This window comes from Triplophysa rosa, linkage group LG14 (assembly GCF_024868665.1).
Source record: "Triplophysa rosa linkage group LG14, Trosa_1v2, whole genome shotgun sequence".
NCBI lineage: Eukaryota > Metazoa > Chordata > Actinopteri > Cypriniformes > Nemacheilidae > Triplophysa > Triplophysa rosa.
In genome coordinates this window covers 10,439,637-10,451,643 of record NC_079903.1, presented here as the reverse complement: position 1 = coordinate 10,451,643, position 12,007 = coordinate 10,439,637, and the positions used below count along the sequence as shown (strand labels likewise).

The following is a 12,007-nucleotide window of genomic DNA, read 5'->3' as shown; positions in this document are numbered from 1 at the left end:
TTGGATCTGTTAAACTCATTTGTTCTTGCTGCAACAGTTTCGAGTGTTTGCTTGCTTTTACACACAAGTGTGATGTGTCATCTCTTTGTGTATATTTGTGAAAAGCAATCCTTTGGGAAGCCGTCTTGCACTCATCAACACATACATGCACTAAATAAGAAGAGCTGGAGATGAATGGCAAACACATGTAGTGCAAACCTTAAACCCAGAGGGTGCCGAAACAGCTGTGCCATTTTTCTCTCTCCCTCTCATCTCCCTGATCATCTCTATATCTTTCAACTCTGTACTGTATGTCATGTGGGAGGAAAGTCAGCATTTTCATAACACCGAACTCTTGTTATCTCATACTGATCTTTGGTAAATCATAGACTTAGCACAATTAATATACTGTATGATCAGCTGACTTTCTGTCTCACCATCCTCAGTTGCTTATTTCTTCTTTTAATTCAAACTTAGTTGACACTGTTCAGTGTGTGTGTGCGCGTGCGTGACAACCATATATGGCAGATACTAGGAATGGCATATCGCAATGCCGTGGTTTGAGTTTCAGACATTCCTCTGCACATGTGCATGTCCCATTGAGCCCTGTCCACTACACAAACCCACATTGCACCAGGGACTTTAAAACAACTTGCTCTGCAATAGCAAAGTTCGTAGCATGCCAATGTGTAATGTAAAAGTACACCTTAAATGCAAGTTGTTTAATACTGTAGTTATCTTTTTAAATTAGTCTTAAATTGGATCATTATTTAATTTTGTCAACATATCCTCCAGATTATCTGGTATGAAACCCAGAAAATTCCTTAAAGAAAATTTGAAATCATCATTTACTCACCCTCATGTCATTTCAAACCTGTATGACTTTCTATCTTCTGCAGAACACAAAAGAAGATATTTTGAAGAATGTTGGTAACCAAACAACATCGACCCCCATTGACTTTCATTGTATGGACATTTCTCCAAATATCTTCTTTTGTGTTTCACAGAAGAAATAGTCATAAGCCTTCACCAACATGAGGGTGAATAAATGACAAATTTTCTCATTTTCGGGTGAACTATCTCTTTTAAGAGGTTGGGCTGTCGTTTTTCAATCTTTAAAGAGTGATACACCATCTATATTATTTCATGTAGTAATTGTCTTCATGTCTCAGATACTGCAGTTACACCTTTAATTTTATTTAACTGGTAGTATTTCTTAAATCAGTGACAAATGACCAGATCTGCAATGAGACAGATGCATTCCTGCACTGATGTCTTTTATTTGTTTTCTATGTGCTTATTTGAACCTAATGTCCAGGAGTCTACCGCTGCGTTCTCTTGGCTTCAGAACGCAGCTCTCCCGGATAACCAATCAGAACGGGCCCTTGATAGCGAGCTGGCCAATCGGAAAACCGTGTCTTTGCTCGCATGAGCAGATGGCTAATGCTTCTGGAATGCTACAGTCCCACAATAGGCAGAATAAACTTCACGTTGTAGGGCTGCTGCAATTCGGTAAACACACTGGCCCTTATCACGCTACCAGCTGGAGGCAGCAACAGTCTGACCCTGTGCGTCTACATACAGAGCTCAGTGCTGGAGGCTGCGTGTGCGTGTGTGTGTGTGTGTGTGTGTGTGTGTGTGTGTGTGTGCGTGTGTGCGTGCGTGTGCGTGCGTGCTTGCGTGCGTGCGTGCGTGCGTGCATGCGTGTGTGTGTGTGAAGGGCCTGGGTGAACGAACAGTTTACACAGGGTTAGCTGCTACACAAAAGATGATGCATGGCTTACCATAAAACGGTAGACAGCCTGAGAGATGTATCTTTTCATATCTTAAAGCCTGGAGGGGCTACGCTGACAGGCTCCATTTCTCACTGTATTTGGTCTTCTGTAGGATAGCTTTTGCAGATTTCATCAGATCATGATCTTCACAACGGAAGATTTTGTGGTCAGTCGTACTCGATGCTAAAATGTCACATTTTGTCAAGAATTGTCTGCCATGATGCAGTGCTTCCCATTGACTGAACTCGGTTATTTCGTCTCGGTGTGATGTAGGCTGTGATTGGACAGTGAAATTCATCTTGGCCATGGTAAAGGATGTGATCACATTTGTGATTCTCTACTTGTTGATCCATATTATAGGAAAATCAGTCAGCACCTTTTTATTAATGTTCGTCTAACTCTTAAAGGAATAGTTCATTCAAAAATATAAATGTTTTCATTGTTACTCACCGCAGGGGTGTAATGATATTTAGTCAAATTTGTATCGTATATTGTCAAGCTATGACCTTTTTTACAATATGGTTGAGCTGCTAACGTATGCATCAACATATACCATTTTTACATTTTTTCCTGCAAGCCCTCTTAGGGTTTAGCTTTGTTTATTCCTTTCGTAATGTTAAGTTTGAATTTCTTGTAAAAGACATATTTTTTTATTCATTTACATACAGATGGTTCAAATAATGTCATCAATTCTGTAAGTTATGCACAACCGAAAATGTAGAAAAGAATCATGTTTTGGAAATAGTCGAATGTCTCATATGTTTGACACCAGTGGTCACCAAAACTCATTTTGTATTTTACAGATGTAAAACCGATAAAATGCAGGTTTTGTAATACATAGAGTTTAAATTAAATAATGACACGAACTTCATTTATAGGTGAACTATTCATTTTTTATTGAATATGGATTTGCATGTTCTGGTAGTAGCAGTAGGCTACTATTGGCTATGGCTATACGCATGTTATACAGTCACTGTTAAAACGCTCATTTATTACCCCTAATGTAACAATACCTCCATTCTGTCTGTTACACTATTACTTGAAGTCAAGGCCACAAACTTTTTGTTGACATTCTTGTCCTTTTTAGGCAGCAAAAACAGCATAGCCACTCTTTTACAGGCCAAAGATCTGATCGTGTGGTTTAATCCATTTACTGTTCATAGTTTGGAAGCCAGTCAGAGATCGAATGAACGGAGAACTCAAGCTGTTGTCATGCTGCCCACTTGTGGTCAGAAGTATAAATACCGTATTATGTATTTGTGCTGTATGTCATAAAAATTCACTGTTGTCTTTTGACAATGCATTATTAATTTAAGGGATTGCATAAGGAGAAATAAGATCATTTTAATAGATGAATCAAATATGGTCTTTGTGCGTTTTTCTGTTTGTTAAAAAGGTTCTTTGTAGCAAACATGAAATATTAACACAAACATGCCTAATACTTAATTATTAATGATGTATCCCTGTGGGTTAAGTTTGTTATTCCACGATTTTGAGTTGTAAGGGTTAAATCACATCTTGCAATCACAAGACTTCCAAAGACATTCCGGAAATACGATCACTCCACCTCCCATTGTTTCCACACAATCATATATTTAGAAACCCCCTACCGGAATAACGAGAACTTTCTCGCACGCACAGTGTGATGCATCTCTCTGATGTTTTCCAGAGTAGCTCCTTCAGAAGCCACAATGTGATGTTTTTACCCCCTCCTGATCCTCCCGGCAGAACCTTCTCTTAGTAGGGGGTGATAGGAGATCTCAGCTCGGTGGGGGAATACACTACAAGACTTTTAAAATCTGAACAGATTTTTTTTTAAACTAGACGTCATACACTTGCAGAATTTTTTCAAGTTCAAGAATAGTTTCAGATGGAAACACACTAACTGATCAAATCTGCAGACTGGCACAGACTTTCTGCAACAAGTCCAGACTGAAAATCTGGGCAAAATCTGAGCAAAAGTCTTGTAGTATATTTTAGCCTTATGCGAGTTCAAAGATATTTTCCCTTCTCTTGTGGCATAGAGATGTGATGCTATGCTGATCAACTTATATGAGTTACTGCTGCACTAGTTTTTCTTTTTGTTTTGTTTTATTTCAAGTAATCAAATCGGTCTGTCTTTAAGTCTGTCTGTGGTTGATGCTTCTCAAGTGCTCACTAAATCTGTCTCCATCTATCTGGTTTACAATCCACGGTAGACGCTTTGCTATAGAATAAAGTCTACTGTAAAATATACATTAAATAAATATACATATACAATATAAATATACAAGTAAAAAAAGAACTGTATAAAAAACAATTACTAGTTTTGTGTGCTATATTTATAAAGGCATTATATAGTTTGATGGCATGTAGAAGAAAGTTGAATGTTTTAATTTTGTAGGCCTAAAACATCTTCCATTAACATTGTTAAAATGTTTAAAAATTAGGTGTTAAAATTGTACATTTTCTTACAGGATGATATGACCGATTCACTACGGGACTACACCAACCTACCTGAGGCTGCGCCGCTTCTCACCATCCTGGACATGTCGGCTCGGGCCAAATACGTTAAGGATGTGGAGGAGATCACACCGGCTGTGGTAGAACAGTTTGTCAGTGACTTTCTGGCTGAGAAGCTCAAACCAGAGCCCATTTGAAGTGGGGTGAAATCCTGGACAGCACTAACCTCCCCCCACCCTGTGACCCGAACCTCCATCTGACCCTTGACCTCCAGGCGTGCTCTATTTCTCTCCCTGTCAGACTGTTCAAACAGAAACTCACTTTTTACTTATTTTAAGATGTGCCCCTCTATCGTGTGGCCGCCTCCTCCTGTGGTGCCTTGCATTTACTACAGCGCCGACGGAATAAACGATTTTTAAGTTGATCGTCTTTTGTCGTTTAGAGATTAGATTGAACCCTAGAGCTGCAAGTGAACAACACTTTGTTTTTCTTCTTGCTTATTCGCTTTTATAAGTATTTCCTTCTGGATATCAAGAGCGTAGAACATTTATAGCTTGGTTAGATGTGTTTTTATTTTTTCAAAGACATTGAACATTTTACGTGGCCATGTGTTCTGTATGGCTGTGATTTTTTTTTCTTTGGGTGCTGAAACATATGCATACATGAACTGAGGATACATGCGTACATTAGCTGATGGTAATATCCGTGCATAGAAGGCACTGTCTACTCTTTACGTAGCTAACGCTGTTTTTTATGCTGTTGTTGATACATAAAATGACTTAAGCCTATTTGTTGTTATTTGATGTTGAATGACTGATCTGTTCCCATCTCAAACATGAATGACATTTAAGTGGATTTTCTGTGAAGGTCCCCTGTATTAAAGTGGTCTGATATATTTGAAGGCACAAAAACAGCATTGAATTGTAAGCTTCCTTACTAAATGTAGCCAATTAAAGCACAGTCTCTATCTGTCTTTGTTTTAAATGACTTCATGGCCATTAAAAGTCACTGTCAAACATGTGTGTTCCTACTTGTACCTGTGGCTTTGTCAGGATTAAGATTAATTTAATTGATAGCGATATCAATTCAATATATCATTAAATAATGTATATTGATATCGTGCCCAAGTAAAGACTAATATTGCTGTTTATTTATCTGCAGTATGCCATTTTTATATGCATGCAATAATCAAATGACTTATATTTTCCGGTACATGCAGTATACGATGCTAAATCTTAAAATCCAATCCAGTCCGCTCAAATTGACCTAACATTTCCACCGTTGTACGTAAATTTTATACAGTTTCTTGCTTCGAACCGTGGTCCTTGTTTAGGGGCTACAGTTATACTTCCTTTGGTCAGAAGTAATGTTTCACATTTTTTTCTGTGAAATGAATGTAATACATTTTTAGACAATAATTTTAGATTATTAATGAATATTATGGTCTTGTGGAATATTTATTCAATAATTATGATCGATTTCTTTCTTTTAAAAATTACAATATTTATTCCTATTCTCAATACTTTCCTATTGCAGTCAGGAGTAAAAATGTGATTTTGTTAGGACCATTTAGTTGTATAGAATCACATTCATTATTGATTTTGTGTCCACATAGTAAATGCCAGAAAAGTTGCCAAGTTTCGTACCATTCTGATAAATAAAAAATCAGTCAGACATAAAAAAAATTCACATTCATTTCCTGTGGCGGTCATATTTGACCAAAGACCACAAGTGCGATATTTTTGAACCTTTTAGCATTTTTTATTTAGGTTTTATTTTTGTGTGTTCACATAGCCAGTGCCACAGTTTTATTATCGTCTTTCTCCCCTCAGTGTTGTGATGCAAAACATCGGACAGTACCTTTATTTTATACATTACAGATAAAACACTCATGAGTATAATTTAGATCTTGCTTTTCTGTGCCCTTTGTCTAACTGAAGTTGCCTCCTGCCTTCAAACAGCAGTATACTAGCAGCCATCGCAGAGTTCAGACTCTCCACTCCTGTAGCCATAGGCACAAAAAGTATTTTACCCTCAGTTTTCTCAGCCAATCGCAGAGCCTCCAGACTTAGTCCGTGTGTCTCTCCACCAATGACTAATGCCGTGCTCCTCTGAGCCCACCTCTCATGGTACACCTGCTGCTTCACACACGGCAGTGCAAGTCCATCATCCGATTCCTCTTCAGTGTCACTTTCAATGTACTCACTCCAACTGGCATTTTCTGTAGTAGTTGGTATCGTCTCTGATACAGGGTCTTTGGTAAAATGGTTACGGTTATCTGCTACTTGGACGGTGATATCCAGTGGTAAGTGTTTGGAGATGTCATTCCAGTTTAAATTAGAAAATACAGGGAGGCGGAAATGAGCTCCCATTGCTGCGCGGAGAACTTTTGGCTCCCAGGCATCCACACAACCTAAAAAAAATTATAATTCAACTTTATCATCAGTGTGCAATGATGAAATACAAATTTGCATTAACCAGAAGTGTAAACGGTTAATACATACAGTAAATATAAATTACCCGAAATATAAAAGACCCCAAAATGTGCTAAAATGACCCAGATTTTTAAGAGCCTGTGTTATAGTAGAGAAAAAAATTGTCATTTGATGACCATGGAAAATATATTAAGTACATTAGTTACATGTTATGGCAAGGTTTTGTTTAGACAGTAAAGTTGTGATTAAAAGTAATACAAAGAGTTTGACATAAGTGGCTCACACTTTGTTTAAAAAACGTCAATTTTTAGGAAGTGTATAAGAGTGCAAATTAAATTTTGCATAAAGGAGTACACTAATATGAGCAAAATAGCCTATTTAGTGCAAATAACATGATACGTCAATGTTTCAGCCAATCAAATTCCAAGAAAAATGTATTACACACACCTTTGGTGAGGAGAACACGGTCACACCCTGCAGCTGCAGCACAGCGTAAAATAGTCCCGATATTCCCAGCATCTCGCACACGGTCACATATTAGGAACAAAGGAACTGACTGTAGTCTTGTGTCCTTTGGAAATGCCAGACGAGAGGCATCAGGTTTTGAGAATATGGCTGTAAGTTAAGGAAAGTATATTACACATTCTGACAACACCAATTTGGAAAAGTCTGTGTATTGAAGTAGGATGTTTGATTCAATTCTGCAACTGACCAATAACACCTTGTGGGGTGACCAGATCAGACCAGGTCTTCATGTCTTCATACTTGACTTTGATGAGTTTGGCCTGCTGAAGTTTATCTAAAGGGAGTTCCTGCAGTCTCTCCACTGCACTGAAGAACAACGTCTGAGGAGACGCTCCAGCTGCAAGAGCATCACAGATCAGACGCCTCCCCTCCAGCAGAACCTTTCCTTCCTTATCACGAAAAGCTCTTGAGCAGCCAATACTTGCCGCATGCCTGCGAGAACAACAAATGTCATGGCATGCTTTTAAAAAACTAATTCTAACCTTCCTCATTACAAATACCATTATGCACCATCAGCTGTTTAACATTAAAACAATTACAGTTTTTATTAGTGTGGTTTGTTGTTTATATAATTATAAAATCAAATGTGTTTTTTTATGTTGCACAAAACATTTAAGGATTTTTAGCTCTATCTCCAGTTAAATAATATTGTATGCATCTTCCTCCATTAATACTTATGTGCATGTACTTATAACTGATGTACTTACGCGAGTCTCTTATCACCCGCAGGGGCCTTTTCGTATCGCAGCCCACCAAGTTTGTCCTTAATCCACTCGTTAACATGGCTAGTCCTATTGTTTGCAACTTCCGGTCTCATTTTTTCGTTGGTGTGTTTACCATCACTCTTGTCAGTCCTTTCACGTCCCTGTTTCAAGAACGTTTGATTGGTTTTGTTGGCTGATTCTTTAGATTTAATTCGTGTTTCTCGCTCACCATCAGGATATAAGACAGTCACAGGTCTCCGCCGAAGAGCTCGAACATATCTCCTCGAGTCCAGCAAAAACTGATTATGTCCTCTTAATAACAAACTATGTTCCCTTAAAATAAATCCACGGCTCACGTTGTACATGAACGCTGCCATATTTATTCACATCATTTGCGTCATCGCGAACGGACTATACTAACGAATTACAACTGAGGGGGGGTCTTCTAAAATAGATAACATTCAATGGAGGAAAACATGGCTATTACCATATAAATACTGTATATCTAATAAAGTGAAAGAAGTACATTTTAAAAGTTTGCGTAATATATACCCTTATAATGATATTGTTTCGAAATTTTGTGATGTAGCTGATATATGCACCTTCTGTAAAATGGAAAGTGAATATATTTGTCATTTATTTTTCTCATGTAATGTTTCATCACTTTTCTGGAAAGAGTTGAGTTTCTTTTGTTTTTCTAAAGTTATTATGGACTGTAATTTACACATTAAGGATATTATTTGCTTTTTTGAAAACCAAAACAAATCTTTAGAATCTACAGAAACTTTCTTATCCTTGTGGCAAAATTCTATTTTCACAAACAAAGGTTTCTTAAAAAAGACCTACCTTTATACACTTCTTATGTGAAGTAGAACATTTAATCAAATCACTAAGAGCAATTAATAACAAAAATGTATTTCTTTTTTGAAGAGATATGACGAGATCTTTCATGTACTATGATTAATACTTGTTTTTTATTTTATTTAGATATTTTCCTTTATTATTATTATTATTATTTTTTTCTTCTTTATCTTTTCTTCTATATGTTCAGATGACTTTGAATGTATTGTTGGTATATTTTATGTAGTGTATGCAAAGTTGCATTTCATTATTGTTATCTCCGAATTGGTTAAATAAAATAAAAAAATACATTTAAAGAAAATTACAGCGGGGGTATTTACCAAGAATAAATCTTGGTTTAAATACCACTTTTAGTTTTGTATTAGAATATATAAACTAATTAGATTACTAATTAGTTATAAAAATGTGCATTTAGTATCGACAGTATGGTAGATAAAAATATAACTGATCGTAAAAATAAAGCTTAGATTGCTTTTGTCCTGCATGCTGTCGAAAGCAGAGCGATCGATCGGAAGGTGTGTGAATCGACTCAGAATTTACGATCGGGACTGTTTTCAGTCAGTGTGAGTCGGAGACTGTCAGACAGAGTGATGGCACTTAGAAGAGCTCTACATTTCGTTTTTAAAGTAGGAGACAGAACCAAAACAGCGCGTTTTTACAGAGATGTGTTAGGAATGACGGTAGGACAACTAACATCTCTGTAAAAGTATGTTCCTGTCTTCAAAACGCATTGAGGACTTTGCTTCCTAATATTGCTGATAAGACAGTTAATGATGAATTTGCAAACTTAGGTTTTGACACGTTGCATATTTTACCTCAATGAATGTAATCGTTTAAAATCCAAATGTATAAACAACCCAAACTCTAATTGACAGATTCTGCGGCATGAAGAATTTGAGGAGGGCTGCCAGGCAACCTGTAACGGGTTAGTCTCATGTCAATATGTAACGTTACTGTTTGAGTTTTAACAGTATCTGTAGACATGTATGACAAATTCTTAACATTGCTGTGTTGTTTATTTATTTACTTTGCATGAATATTTTCAGTCCATATGATGGAAAGTGGAGTAAAACCATGGTGGGCTTTGGACCAGAAGACAACCACTTTGTTGCAGAGTTGACCTATAATTATGGAGTGGCTGAATACCGCCTTGGAAATGACTTTCTGGTAAATTACTTTGCCTTGTAATCATGCATACTTTTTCTTTGAAATAAACAAGACACAAGTCAATATGATGTTTGTGCTCTGTTCACTTATATTCACCGTGTGTATTATTAGGGTTTCACTCTGCAGTCTAGTCAGGCTGTGAGTAATGCTAGGAGGTTAGGTTGGCCTCTTACTCAAGTTGGAGATTCTCTGTACATGACTGAAGCCCCAGGAGGATACCGCTTCTACCTTATAGATAAAGATCAGCCTGACAGTGGTGGGTATCTTTCTTTACTGGAACACAAAACATATAATGTAGATTTAGGCTATTGTTTTATGAAATGGTTAAGGATGTACAGTATTTGGTAAATGTGACAATTAACTGTGCCGATTGCTTCTTTTCCTGGCAAAGATCCTATCCAGAAAGTTTCCTTGGCAGTGTCTGATTTGCAGCGTTCTGTTCATTATTGGTCCTCCCTGCTGGGAATGAAAGTTATTGAGAAAAATGAGGACAAAAAGACTGTCTTGATGGGATTCTCAGATAATCAGGTTTGGCTAAAAAAAGATCGATTAAATATATTTTTGGTAATAATTACATCTTGAGGACATGTCACTCACCCAGACCTCAAAACTCATATTTCATAAGAAAGTCTTACATATGCATACTTATGTCCTTTGACTCTTTTGAAGTGTAAGCTGGAGCTACAGGACATTGGAGGCACTGTGGATCATGGAACTGCTTTTGGTAGGGTCGCATTTGCTTGCCCTCGAGATCAGGTAAGAAAATTGAACAGGAGCATGTGTTTGTATTTTATGAATAGCCTTGTATGCTTTAAGTTTCTTGTTCTTTTGGAGCACACTTATTTTATATAATTAGAAATGGCCCATATTTTGCCAGTTACCAGATATTGAGGCCTTGGTGAAAAAAGAAAACCACAAAATCCTAACCCCACTCGTGAGTCTAGACACACCTGGAAAGGCCACAGTAGAAGTTGTCATCCTTGCAGATCCTGTGAGTCTTTATGGTCAAGTTTTACTAAGACTAAATGCCTGACTGTATGGTGAGCTGACTCTGATCTCCACATACTGCGTAGGATGGTCATGAGATATGCTACGTGGGTGATGAGGCATTCAGGCAACTCTCTGCCATGGACCCAAATGGAAATGAATTACTAGATAAGGTAATGATTCTCTCCACACAACACAGTATACAATAATTCTTGCTTTCCACTTTCAAACCACATTAAACTATTTCTGTTTCTTTCACAGGCCATCGCTGCAGATAAGAGTGACGAGTGGTTTGCCAAATACAACAAGCATAAAGCTTCAGTATAAAGTCTTTCAGAGTAATAGGCATATAGTGATTGAGACTGCTTAAGAAGAACCAAGATCTCTAGCCAGTGAACCAGATGTTCTTTTTGTCATTATACATTTCAATGTTTTTCTAATGATAATCAAACATTTTTTGGAATAATTACAATCTACAAAGCTACAAAAACGGTAACATGGATGATTTCATAATCCCATAATATGTCTATGTTGGGTGTTATAATTTTGGTTTGATGTGCATTATTAATTTGTAATTTTTCTCTCTGAGATGTAAATAGTTTTTGTTTGAAAAATCAAAAGAATATTATTAATAATAATAATTATTATTATTATTGTAATGTTTTAAATATTCACATAAGCATTGACTGTTGAAATAAACATGGATGTGTATGTATTTTCCACAGAAACATCTCTGGCACTTACCAGTGTGTAAAGACAGAAACCTTCCTTTGTTTTCATTTGGTTGACTACCAGAGATCACCCTTGTAATACTTTTATAAGAGCTTTCCACTGGCCTCTATTATGAACAGAACAATTAAGCAAGTAGATAAGACAGTCACGGTGGTTGTGAGTTGCCCACCTAGACCAGTGGTTCTAAAACTGGGGACCGTGGCCCCCTGGGGGCCCCCAAGATGGATCCAGGGGGCCACAGATTTTGTGGCATTTTATGAAATATAGAAATTTATCATAGATTGTATGCAATCAAACATCAGAAAAATGACACCACCAACCAAAAGAATTGAGGTTCCAGCATTGTGTAACTGAATGTTTTTGGTTTAATTAAAATTCTAAGTTTAAGATTATACGTCTT

General features: G+C 37.0%; 3 protein-coding genes across 3 annotated transcripts in view; 2 read left to right on the top strand and 1 right to left on the bottom strand.

Moving 5' to 3' along the window:
• nxn (nucleoredoxin) overlaps positions 1 to 5,212 on the top strand; it is a 65,509-nt gene extending 60,297 nt beyond the window's left edge. Inside the window, exon 8 of the mRNA XM_057351810.1 lies at positions 4,211 to 5,212. Within this exon, the coding sequence (XP_057207793.1) occupies positions 4,211 to 4,393 (183 nt within the window). The 3' untranslated portion in view covers positions 4,394 to 5,212. The remainder of the gene's footprint in view (positions 1 to 4,210) is intronic.
• A 718-nt stretch (positions 5,213 to 5,930) lies between these two features.
• Positions 5,931 to 8,251, bottom strand: mrm3a (mitochondrial rRNA methyltransferase 3a). Its single transcript, XM_057351417.1, has 4 exons — positions 7,864 to 8,251; positions 7,344 to 7,588; positions 7,079 to 7,246; positions 5,931 to 6,609 (listed from the first exon to the last, which is right to left on the bottom strand). The coding sequence occupies exons 1-4, from the start codon at positions 8,235 to 8,237 to the stop codon at positions 6,086 to 6,088; spliced, it is 1,311 nt and encodes a 436-aa protein (XP_057207400.1). The 5' UTR covers positions 8,238 to 8,251; the 3' UTR covers positions 5,931 to 6,085.
• A 1,004-nt stretch (positions 8,252 to 9,255) lies between these two features.
• Positions 9,256 to 11,982, top strand: glod4 (glyoxalase domain containing 4). The gene is made up of 9 exons (XM_057351386.1): positions 9,256 to 9,401; positions 9,597 to 9,646; positions 9,768 to 9,888; positions 10,000 to 10,144; positions 10,280 to 10,416; positions 10,558 to 10,644; positions 10,766 to 10,879; positions 10,962 to 11,048; positions 11,137 to 11,982. The coding sequence occupies exons 1-9, from the start codon at positions 9,312 to 9,314 to the stop codon at positions 11,200 to 11,202; spliced, it is 897 nt and encodes a 298-aa protein (XP_057207369.1). The 5' UTR covers positions 9,256 to 9,311; the 3' UTR covers positions 11,203 to 11,982.
• The last annotated feature ends 25 nt before the right edge of the window (positions 11,983 to 12,007 follow it).

What these genes read in the sequence shown, in the direction of transcription:
- glod4 (XM_057351386.1), top strand. Translation starts at nt 9,312, where the DNA reads ATGGCACTTAGAAGAGCTCTACATTTCGTTTTTAAAGTAGGAGACAGA. An exon ending in TTGCTTGCCCTCGAGATCAG is followed by an intron (nt 10,645 to 10,765) that starts GTAAGAAAATTG and finishes ATATTTTGCCAG; the next exon opens with TTACCAGATATTGAGGCCTT. An exon ending in TTGTCATCCTTGCAGATCCT is followed by an intron (nt 10,880 to 10,961) that starts GTGAGTCTTTAT and finishes CATACTGCGTAG; the next exon opens with GATGGTCATGAGATATGCTA.
- mrm3a (XM_057351417.1), bottom strand. Translation starts at nt 8,237, where the DNA reads ATGGCAGCGTTCATGTACAACGTGAGCCGTGGATTTATTTTAAGGGAA. An exon ending in GCGGGTGATAAGAGACTCGC is followed by an intron (nt 7,589 to 7,863) that starts GTAAGTACATCA and finishes TTGTTCTCGCAG; the next exon opens with GCATGCGGCAAGTATTGGCT. An exon ending in CCGTGTTCTCCTCACCAAAG is followed by an intron (nt 6,610 to 7,078) that starts GTGTGTGTAATA and finishes AATTTTTTTTAG; the next exon opens with GTTGTGTGGATGCCTGGGAG.